Source organism: Orcinus orca, chromosome 4 (genome assembly GCF_937001465.1).
Source record: "Orcinus orca chromosome 4, mOrcOrc1.1, whole genome shotgun sequence".
Taxonomy (NCBI): Eukaryota; Metazoa; Chordata; class Mammalia; order Artiodactyla; family Delphinidae; genus Orcinus; species Orcinus orca.
In genome coordinates this window covers 121,149,368-121,161,967 of record NC_064562.1, presented here as the reverse complement: position 1 = coordinate 121,161,967, position 12,600 = coordinate 121,149,368, and the positions used below count along the sequence as shown (strand labels likewise).

General features: G+C 35.5%; 1 protein-coding gene across 4 annotated transcripts in view; it reads right to left on the bottom strand.

Moving 5' to 3' along the window:
- The window catches only part of GSTCD (glutathione S-transferase C-terminal domain containing), a 130,690-nt gene that overhangs the window by 99,512 nt on the left and 18,578 nt on the right, over positions 1-12,600 (bottom strand). For all 4 annotated transcript variants that reach the window (XM_049709489.1, XM_049709490.1, XM_049709488.1 and 1 more), the window contains exon 5: positions 11,527-11,620. In XM_049709489.1, coding sequence (XP_049565446.1) covers positions 11,527-11,620 — 94 coding nt within the window. The remainder of the gene's footprint in view (positions 1-11,526; positions 11,621-12,600) is intronic.

Here is a 12,600-nt window from a genome sequence, read left to right as displayed (position 1 = left end):
GCAGGAAGGACTGGCACCCCTACCCTTGCGTTTTTCAAAGGTCAACTACATAACAAAAGTGTGTATTTTACATAGTTCTCTTTTTCTTATTTAAACTTTTAACATTTCACATGAAGAAACTTTAAACCTTTTAAAATTCCACATGAAGAAAGTAACACTGAAAAAATAAAGATAACTTTCCACTAGTTCTCTACCTCTTTATATTACCTTCCTTTCAAATAAAGATTACAACACAGTACATTAATTCTTTTTAATTAAAACATTCACCTAATGGTTACTCATTCAAACTTACATAAAACAATTCCTACCATCAGTATAACCTCTCTTGATTACCAAGTACAATTAATTAGTAGTTTATAAAAGACCACCAGTTTTATATAAGGAGTGTCTAATGCTATAATAATTGGAAGAATTTGCCTAGTAAAAATTTACACATCTCTCTGCCAGGTTCAATTCCTTCTACTATTACTTTAGCTGACTCTAACTTTCTACTAGAAAAGGAGATGAATTTAACACATGGTCTGCTTTATATCATTTGTATACATAATATATAATAATATAATACATATGTGATATATCTCTCTATCTCAGTCTCTACATCTATATGTATTCGTGTTTGGCACTAAATCAAAAGAGCACCACTAAGCAAATAGCAAACTTGTTCTTTGCAACTTTGTTATATTTTAAAACATTTAACATAAATTCTGTCTATATTTATACATACTATGTTTTAGAGGCTTTTAGCTTCAGATTAAAATGCAGTTTAAATACAAGATTGTATTACTTTTGGTAAAGCACCAAAATTCTTGTTGAGAACCTCACTCTTGAAAGGAGAGAAAACAGTTACAAATTTGTAGAGTTCTGAGTCAAATATGGTCAGGTTTTGAATTTCACAGCTAAGTATAACTTAGAGAAATGAAAAACATTTATGTTAGAGAATTTCTTCTCCAGAAAAGTGGGGAGAAAAAAACCCCCAAAAACCTTTGATCTCATTCTCTTGGTGTGCTTTTAGTATTTTAAGTGCCAAAAAGTGCAAAATGTAACAGCCTTATAGTCTAAAGTTATTCAATATAAATAAAGTGTTGGAGACTATATCCTTACATTGTCTCACTGGAGAATAATTTTTTTAAAGTAGGAAAACAAATATGCTAATTTTGAGTCTCATCGTAAGAATCTAGGACAAGTATTTCAGGAAAAAAATTTCTTGAAAGAGACAGTTACTTTTATTTACATTATCAAGATACTTCTACTCCAACTTATATTTGCTAGCATATTTGGCTTAAAGTAGAAGTTTTCATAGTTACCAGATGGTCCAGAGGTATGCACAAATGCTTGTATTTGATGTAGTCCGTGCTAAGGGCCAAAAAATAATTCTTTAGGTTGTAAAAAAAAAAAAAAATTAGAAAACTTTGGTCTTGTTCATCTTACTTTGGTGGCAATCAAAGCAGCCCATGCATGCACGATACCAGTTACCTGGAGTGAAACTTCACACCCTGTGGTCCCCAAAGCAGCAGAAGCAGCATTAGTTGATACTTTTTAGAAATGAAAATTCTAGGGCCTGTCCTCAGACTCTGGGGTAGGGCCCATCGATCTGTTTTAACAAGCCATCCAAATGATTCCAATGGATGTCCTAGCTTGAAAAGCAATGGTTTAGGACAATGTAGCATTCTTATACCCTGACTAGAGACCCTAAAACAAACTTTTATGTTTTCCCCAAAGGAGGGCAATGCTTATATTGCAGATGAGACAATTCTTCATTATGGTGAACTTTTAGCATCCCTGGTCTTCTGGCACAAACAGCAATAAATAATGCTATTTACCATATCCTTTAGCATTGGTAAGAACGTTGTTAAGAATCACTGATAGAGGAAAAGCCTCTGTTTAGTCCTTCCATTCTCCACATTGGATACAACTCTCTCCAAAGACCTTGACCACACCCTTCCCTTCCATCACTTCTGCTGGAAAAAGAAAGGGTGACCCTGTTGGTTTATAGAAGCATGTAACAAAGAGGTCAGGGGAGGGCAGAGACTTTGCACTGAGGCCAACTTTTACTAGTTATATCATGTATCACTGTCTTATTTTATATTTTTTCCTAACGTCAAGGATCAATCATTCTTTTACACCCCAAATACTCTATGGAAAACAAATGGGGGGAAAAAGTGAGTATTTAAATAAATGATCCTCATCAGGATACGCTTTTAAATTTAAAAACCTCAGTCATCTATAAGTGCTATATATAAAGGTTGATAAAAAGGAACATCTCACTACTAATTGAATAATCTGCCACTAGGATTGAAAAATGATACATTCCCTTAGAACCATAAATTCAATCAGTGACTTACATAACAGGAACTAAAATATAGCAGGTTGTAATTCTTGTTCTAAGAATTCATACATACCTGTCCCAAGCAAATGAAATCTACTAGGTTTAAAACCCTCTTGAAAGGTGAGATCTTACTACCTCCTTCTAGTAAAACTCTGCCATTAAATTTTTCTTTTATCTTAGCTGATAAGTATATACTCTAAACTGGGGGGCAGGGGGTAAGGGTGAATGAGTGGTTATGTTTAAAGTTTTTAGATACCACCCTTATATCAGTATCCCTAGGAGTTAGTGCTCTCATGTAGCTCAAAAGCAAAACCAAGGCCTTATGTATACCTAAGTGGGCCATATTTCGAAGACAGTGCAACTCTGAATATAAGAATAAAAGAGATTGAGGGGGCGGAGCATCCTCCCAAGGTACAGGGTGCTGAGCACCTCTATCATCACAGTGATCCAGAGCCATGTGGCTGACAGGGCCTCGGTGCTCCAGCCTGGTTTCAGGCCTGAGGCTCCGAGGTGGGAGAGCCGAGTTCAGGACACTGGACCACCAGAGACCTCCTGGCCCCACTTAATATCAATCAGCAAGAGCTCTCCAAGAGATCTCCATCTCAATGCTAAGACCCAGCCCCAGCCAATGGCCACCAAGCTCCAGTGCTGGACGCCCCATGCCAAACAACTAGCAAGACAGTAACACAACCCCACCCATTAGCAGAGAGGCTGCCTAAAATCATACTAAGGTCAGACACCCCAAAACACACCACGGGATGTGGTCCTGCCCACCAGAAAGACAAGATCCAGCCCCACCCACCAAAACACAGGCACCAGTGCCCTCCACCAGGAAGCCTACACAACCCACTGAACCAACTTTACGCCCTGGGGGCAGACACCAAAAACAACGGGAACTACGAATGTGCAGCCTGCGAAAAGGAGACTCCAAACAGTAAGTTAAACAAAATGAGAAGACAGAGAAATACGTAGCTGTTGAAGGAGCAAGGTAAAAACCCACCAGACCAAACAAACGAAGAGAAAATAGGCAGTCTACCTGAAAAAGAATTCAGAATAATGATAGTAAAGATGATCCAAAATCTTGGAAATAGAATAGACAAAATGCAAGAAACATTTAACAAGGACCTAGAAGAAATAAAGATGAAACAAGCAACGATGAACAACACAATAAATGAAATTAAAAGTACTCTAGATGGGATCGATAGCAGAATAACTGAGGCAGAAGCACAGATAAGCGACCTGGAAGATAAAACAGTGGAAATAACTACCGTAGAGCAGAATACAGAAAAAAGAAGGAAAAGAACTGAGGACAGTCTCAGAGACCTCTGGGACAACATTAAACACACCAACAATCGAATTATAGAGGTCCCAGAAGAAGAAGAGAAAAAGAAAGGGACTGAGAAAATATTTGAAGAGATTATAGTTGAAAACTTCCCTAACATGGGAAATGAAATAGTCAATCAGGTCCAGGAAGCAGAGAGAGTCCCATACAGGATAAATCCAAAGAGAAACATGCCAAGACACATATTAATCAAACTTTCAAAAATTAAATACAAAGAAAAACTATTAAAAGCAGCAAGGGAAAAGCAACAAATAAGATAAAAGGGAATCCCCATAAGGTTAGCAGCTGATCTTTCAGCAGAAACTCTGCAAGCCAGAAGGAAGCGGCAAGACATATTTAAAGTGATGAAAGGGAAAAACCTACAACCAAGATTACTCTACCCAGCAAGGATCTCTTTCAGATTTAACAAAGAAATTAAAACCTTTACAGACAAGCAAAAGTTAAGAGAATTCAGCACCACCAAACCAGCTTTACAACAAATGCTAAAGGTAAAACAATCCTGAGAAAGAAAAATGGAGGTGGAGGAATCAGGTTCCCTGACTTCAGACTATACTACAAAGCTACAGTAATCAAGACAGTACGGTACTGGAACAAAAACAGAAATATAGATCAATGGAACAGGATAGAAAGCCCAGAGATAAACCCATACACATATGGTCACCTTATCTGTGATAAAGGAGGCAAGAATATACATTGTAGAAAAGACAGCCTCTTCAATAAGTCGTGCTGGGAAAACTGGACAGCTACATGTAAAAGAATGAAATTAGAACACTTCCTAACACCATACACAAAAATAAACTCAAAATGGATTAAAGACCTAAATGTAAGGCCAGACACCATCAAACTCTTAGAGGAAAACATAGGCAGAACACTCTATGACATAAATCACAGCAAGATCTTTTTTGACCCACCTCCTAGGGAAATGGAAATAAAAACAAAAATAAACAAATGGGACCTAATGAAACTTAAAAGCTTTTGCACAGCAAAGGAAACCATAAACAAGATGAAAGGACAACCCTCAGAATGCGAGAAAATATTTGCAAACAAAGGAACTGACAAAGGATTAATCTCCAAAATTTACAAGCAGCTCATGCAGCTCAATATGAAAAAAACAAACAACCCAATCCAAAAATGGGCAGAAGACCTAAATAGACATTTCTCCAAAGAAGATATACAGATTGACAACAAACACATGAAAGGATGCTCAACATCACTAATCATTAGAGAAATGCAAACCAAAACTACAGTGAGGTATCACCTCACACCGGTCAGAATGGCCATCATCAAAAAATCTACAAACAATAAATGCTGGAGAGGGTGTGAAGAAAAGGGAACCCTCCTGTACTGTTGGTGGGAATGTAAATTGATACAGCCACTATGGAGAACAGTATGGAGGTTCCTTAAAAAACTAAAAATAGAACTACCATATAACCCAGCAATCCCACTGCTGGGCATACACCCTGAGAAAACCATAATTCAAAAAGAGACATGTGTCACAATGTTCATTGCAGCACTATTTACAATAGCCAGGACATGGAAGCAACCTAAGTGTCCAGCGACAGATGAATGGATAAAGAAGATGTGGCACATATATACAATGGAATATTACTCAGCCATAAAAAGAAACGAAATTGAGTTATTTGTAGTGAGGTGGATGGACCTAGAGTCTGTTATAGAGAGTGAAGTCAGAAAGAGAAAAACAAATACCGTATGCTAACACATATATGGAATCTAAAAAAAAAAAAAAAAAAAAAAGTGGTTCTGATGAATCTAGGAGCAGGACAGGAATAAAGATGCACACGTAGAGAATGGACTTGAGGACATGGGGAGGGGGAAGGGTAAGCTGGGACGAAGTGAGAGAGTTACATGGACATATATACACTACCAAATGTAAAACAGATAGGTAGTGGGAAGCAGCTGCATAGCACAGGGGTTCAGCTCGGTGCTTTGTGACCACCTAGAAGGGGTGGGATAGGGAGGGTGGGAGGGAGACGCAAGAGGGAGGGGATATGGGGACATACGTATATGTATAACTGATTCACTTTGTGATACAGCAGAAACTAACACATTGTAAGGCAATTATACTCCAATAAAGATGTTAAAAAAAAAAGAAGAGATTATAACTTGAACAACACCTAAGCAACTGTCTTCTTATTGCCTTTCTCTTCTATAAGGTTATGCTTCTGACTCTCCTCCCTTCTATGTGATTGATGTGGTTATTAGGGACTAGGAGCCACTCCTAATACAGGAACCAGCCATGTAAAAACTACTGGAGAACAGAAAGGCCGTAGGGAAATATCGATGGAGTGTGACTTAAAGCAGCTCTATTCTAGGTCTTAAGGCAAAAGACTATATCCATTCTTTCTTTCATACTCAGAGGGCAAAAATTCAAAAGTCAAGAACAAAAGGTGTCTCTTGACTTAGCAAAATGAGTCTTCAGGTTCACAGTATTTATCCTAGTTCATTAGAGTAAGAAATCACAGGTATGTGAGGACAACAGGTAGTAGAGAACATGCAATTGCCTGGATCTTCTCAGTGCAGGGAAATGTTGGTTGAAGATTTTCTATCAGGGGACATGACTAATACTAACTTAAACATTTCATTTTTCACTTTTCATAGTTCATCTTCCGTAGAACCATCTGATCACAGTTACCTGCGTGAGAACTGTGACCATATACCCTCAATTCAAAGATGAAAATAACTGCAAACAAATTGGAACTCAACTTAGTAGGTGTATTTTTCACAGAGATATGGGTAAAGCAACTCAAATTACTGTCCATATATTCTAGGACTGAACAAATGAGCAAATACATAGGTGATGTTTGGTGCTTTAATTTTTACTGTTGGAAAATGTAGATACAGATACTGAATTCAGAAAAACTAGGAAGAATCTTGTGGTATTGGATTGGAATTAGAGGTATCTGCATAAACTCATGATTTTCAATATATGTAGATAATAGACATAGATATATAGATATAGTAGGTATTGATGTGTATGATTATGTATGTGTAGGTAGATGTATGTATACATACAGCTATTTCCTAATGTATCTGTCTATATATACATATCTCTACCGAAAGAACCTAGAAGCAATACTGTTAGCAACGAGCATACCTAGTGCCCAAATCGTAGTTTCTAAATACTATTCTCTACTAAAAGAAACAAGGGCTCCTTGGAGAAACAGTTGATTCTATGGCTGGGGCAGGGAAATGACAAAATGAGCCTGTAATTATTTTGTTATGCCAGAAATTAAGGACATGATCATAGAATGATTGGGGCATTTCCAAAGGATCAGGAGCCAGCTTGAAGGCACCTACAACCTGGGACAACTTGAGCACTGAAATAAATAATGACAGTGATATATTATAACTTATTTAATAAAACAAAAATTCATGAGTCAAAAGAAGGAAAGAAAAGAAAGAAAAGAAAGAAAGAAAGAAAGAAAGAAAGAAAGGAAGAAAGAGAGAAAGAAAGAAGGAAAGAAAGGGAAGAAAGACAAAAAAGAGAAAGAAGGCTTTCTTACAGTAGAGTGGCAACTAATAAATATAGAATATGATGGAGTTGAAAAATCACTATTTTGCAACTATCACAGGCAAGAAAGCATCAAACGAATATAAATCGGTGAGTGAAAGTTTGAAAAGAAACAAGTTATTATGTAGTCTGGAATATCTCCCCATGAACTACTTAATAACTCAGTAGAGCAAAATAGTAACATTAGAGTAGAGACACCTGGCAGACCCCACCTTAAACAAATGATTAAAGTTAACATCACTGGGCCCAAACAGACATAATATGCCTCCTGATAAGGAGGCACCGAGAAGGACACAACATCATTTCTGTGTTGTTCCTGCCCAAAATGTGTAACTTTAATCTAATCATGAGGAAAACATCAGACAAATCCATATTGAGAAATATTCTACAAAAAACTGGCCTGAACTCTTCAAAAAAGTCCATGGTATGAAAGACAAAGAAAGGCTGAGAAACTGTTTCACATTAAAGGAAATTAAAGAGACATGACAACTAAATGTACTACAATCTACTGAACTGAATAGTAGACAACAGTATGTACTGAATTAAATATCCTATTTTGATCATTGTACTATGGCTATATAAGAAAATGTTCTTAAAGGAGACAGTTAAGTATTTAGAAGTGAAGAGTCATGATGTCTGCAACTTACTCCTAAAAAGTCCATTTAAAGATATGTAATAATAATAATATTAACAATGACAACTATAAGAATGATAATGTAAATTAAATATTCAGTTCTGTTTTCTTAAAACTAAATAATCCCAATTATTTTAGCCTTTTAAATCTATATGAGACAAAAACATTGCATGGTTTAATTAGAAATTTGGGAAGTTAAAAAAAGGATCTATAGTCTCAATCCAATTCAATTTAATAAAAAATTATTGAGGACCTATCCACAGGAGTCCTATATTTAAAGAGCTCACAGTTTACTGGAGAAGGAAAACATGCATGTAAACTAGTATAACAGAAGTATTCTATAAGTATCAAAATGAAGTATAAGAAAGTACTAAAGGAATGTTGAGAGAAAATGATTGACTACTGACTACTACTGACTACTCTGACTACTATATTAGTATTATTTAACATTTACTATTTATAGTTAGGCACTGTACTGTTTTATATATTAATTCATTGAATGTACTAACAATCTCATTAGGTAGGTAGTATTATTATCCCCATTTTACAGATGAGGCCATTGAGGTACAGAGAATTGTCAGTTGAGAAAACAGAGAATTCAGACATTCTCAGTAGAGAATCTGGCCATAGGTTACCTAGCTAGCTAGTAGCCCAAGTTTCAAACTCAGGCAGGCTGACTCCATAATCCATGAAGAAGGCTTAATGAAGGAAGCAGCATTTGAGTTAATCCTTAAAAGACGATAATAATTTCAGTGGAATGGGAAGAAGAAAGAAGACTATGTAAGGCTGGAGGAAAAATAATGGTGAAGGCAGGGAGACAGTAAATATAGATTGTATAAGGAACAGCAAAAAGTTCAGGGGATGTTATGTAAGATGTAGGGAGAGAAATGGGTGAGAGCAGAGGATAAGAGACTAGACAGGCTTATGAAATATATTAGACTCCATCATGAGAATTAATATAATATAGTCTTTGATGGTAAAGAAGCTGATTCTTATAATATGCACCACAATCTTGATGTAACTCAATACAGTCAGTATAAGCAGTCTGTGAAACATCTAAATGAACCAAGTACCAATAATACTTTATTACAATTCAATTTCTCCTAAAAGACAGTACCAGAGCACAAATCATGAGAACACATTCATAGTGACCTCTGCACCTCTATGTGAATAATTTCATTTCACAAAGATCCTATGACTATGCAATATTGAAACTGCCAGAACTGAAAACAGAACATCTAAAATGCCACAATTCTACCTTAGTTTAACAAGACTATAAACGTTTAGGAAACAGTAAATGAAATGTGAGTATACCATGTAGCTTTGCTGTTATAGCTCCATCTTTGTCATAATATTTATGAAAACAAGGTGATCCAATTAAAGGGATATAATGAGTAATATATTCCATGAGCTCCATTAGATATGCACTTCTAACCAGTAAAATGACTAGACACGAATGCTTACTGTCAACTTTGAGTTGTTAGCAGATGTAATTGAGTCCTCATATTGATAAGTGAAAATATTATTTTGCCTTCATAGCAGACATTGTAGACAAAGCAAAGCATGTGGCACTTAAAAGCTGTTTTAATTTTTAATATAAATATTAATAAAAATATGACTTTTATTTAGTAAATTATAGGTTTAACCCGTTCGGAATCTATATTATAACTGAAGAGTATAGAAAATCTAATTGCACATAAAAACAAACATTTAAGCTTTGTAAAATGTCAAAATATTTTGAAGTAAAACATTAACAAATTCATTAGTGACTATTTTTCATATATTTAATAAAAGACAAAAAATAGATTTCATTTTTATACAAATATCTTTGCAACAGAGTTCTTAATTATCCAACATAATCTTCTTCCATTTTGGAACAATACTAAAGTATTTCCTCGATTGACAGAACAGAATTGATTAGTAAGATACAGGCAATATCAGGAAGCATCATAGAAGAGAAGAATATGAAAAAGGAAGACAAATGATTTCAAAGAGCATTTGAAAAATCAAGACACATTTGGATTAGTATAAAACTAAAGAATACATGAACAGTTAAAGAAATAGAACATTGAGCTAAAAAAAATTCTTCACTTAAAAATACCTAAAATGGCATTTAAAATTCAACAATCATCCTTTACATGTCTAACTGGACTTCTGAGAGTAAGGAAAATCCATAGGGCCTTAAAAAGGGGGAAAGGAACTAAAAAGTAGTGTAATAATCTTGAACTGACACTATAGCTCCCTGGAGGGTATTTGCTGACAACAGAGATCTAGGCTTTAACAGCAAGACAAAGAAGATAGGCTAGTCCTTGATCCCTAGCATGATGGAGAGTTGAAACTAATATCACTACGTGAAAGCAGAAACCTTGAAAAGATATATTCATTATGAAAAAATGCATTAAAAAAAAAGAGTTCTACCCAACAGCAAAGGAAAGTGAAAAAAGTTAACTTTTCTGTTTAAACCTCAGTTCCAGACAGAAAAGGCTGAAGGAATCTCAACCTGAAAAAATAATATGTTAAGATCTAGTGCCTTAAGTTAAATACTTTAAGATGTCTGGCATAAACAAATATAAATCCTTTCCATGGGAATTCATTCCTATCCCAGGCCCCACAAGATTCCAAGATTTAAATAACCAAAAAAATCAATTTATAATCTAAAATTACAGAACTAATAGGGATATGAGACACTGGCAGTGAAGTCAACAGAAACAACAAACAGCAGAATTAGACCTCTATGAACAGCTATTAGAAATAATAAATACAGAATATAAAATCACTATGTTAAAATACACAATATAAAATCACTATGGTTAAACAATTATAAAAAGAGGAAACTGAAACATGAACAAGGAAAAGTTTATTATCAAAACAAACCAAATATAGTTTTTAGCAATAAAAATATTATTTAACTAAAAATCTAACTATCAAAATATTTTTTCAAACAATATTTTAAACAATTGGAAATGATTATGAACTGGTTATCAGATGATGAAGGAATTTTTGCTGATTCTTATAAAGCGTGATAATGACGTGATTATTTAAGATGTCAATATTTTTTAGATGTGTGTACTATAGTATGACCTGTTATCTGGGATAGGCTTCAAAATACTTCAGCAAAGACAAAAAAAGGAACAGATGAAGCAGTGTAGGAAAATATGAGAAATATTAAATCAGAGCAATGTGTATCTGTAAAATTTTGTAATAAAAATAAAATGAAAACTCAGTGGATAGTATGAGCAGAATATTAGATATAGACAAAGAGAGAACTAGAGAACTAGAAGATGGATCTGAAGAGGGTATCCAGATTATGAGTAATATTTAAAGATTAAAAAAAGGGGCTTCCCGGGTGGCGCAGTGGTTAGGAATCCACCTGCCAATGCAGGGGACACGGGTTCGAGCCCTGGTCCGGGAAGATCCCACATGCGGTGGAACAACTAAGCCCGTGCACCACAACTACTGAGCCTGCGCTCTAGAGCCTGTGAGTCACACCTACTGAAGCCCGTGCGCCTAGAGCCCGTGCTCCACAATAAGGGAAGCCACCACGATGAGAAGCCTGTGCATCACAACGAAGAGGAGCCCCCGGTCACCGCAACTAGAGAAAGCCCGCACGCAGCAACAAAGACCCAACGCAGCCAAAAATAAAATAAATAAATTTATTTAAAAAGAAAAAAGATTAAAAAAAACAACCTTACCTTCCTTTGGGCTCACTGCTGCAGGAAGAGCATCCCAATCAAGGGTCCAAGTAGGGCAAGGGTGGGGAGAAAACATCACTTCAATGCCTTTTTCCTAGAAAAGGAGATAGGCCCTTTCCAAATTAATAAATTAATAAAATCCTGTTATGTTCTAGAAGACCAAATTTTTATTTCCTATACTGGCAAGGAGGGACACAGATTTTAAAAATCATCGAGTATTCCTCAAAATATTTAGTTACATAAGAAACATATGTTGAGTTTCTTAACAGCATGGTTACTTTCCTATTAAATTATTATTAAATTTCCTATTTAAATTATTACCTGAAGTGACACAGAAGTAATAAGCTACTTAGAAATATTGCATGTCAAAAAGAAAAGTCACCTGAGAATAAAAGTTTTGTCAAAAACAATCCACATAATCAAAACTGACTCTGCATATGTCCATCAAGTTCTGTCTTGGATTATACAAAAATTGCCACAGCCTAGGAGCTATATTCACAGAATCAAAAAGTCCCTACTTTAACACTCATCCCAAAATATCATCCATACTAGTCTTTTACAAGTATCTGCAAAGTCTCTAGAAAAGGATCCCTTTGTTTTAACCAAATGGTTCCCAACATTTTTTTCCCCACCATTTTAAAAAATGATCATCCCTCTTCCATATATAAAACAATTCTCAGGTTCCTTCCTCATGTTAAAAGTTATACATTTATTTATTTGATCTACAGACAGTGGCATGGCATACACATGGATTCCCAGAACCTTTTCAATCGCATTCTGTGTCCACAGCCTACAGGATAGATATCCATGGTTTTAGGTTTTTTTTTTATCTGCAGGAATATCCTATTCAAAAGAAAAATCCCTGAGAATCTATCATTAACCCCTTTGTATCGGTTAGTTCATGAGATTACTTTCCATTATGAAAACTAGCTGAATTTCAGTGCCAAAGGAAACAGTACAAAGTTCTTTTGTTGGGGTAGAGCTATAGCTACAAGTATAGAGGTCTAGAGTACTTACCTCCCCCAGAAAGATAAACACATCTCTCTGACATCATCTACCTCTCTCCTATCTCCC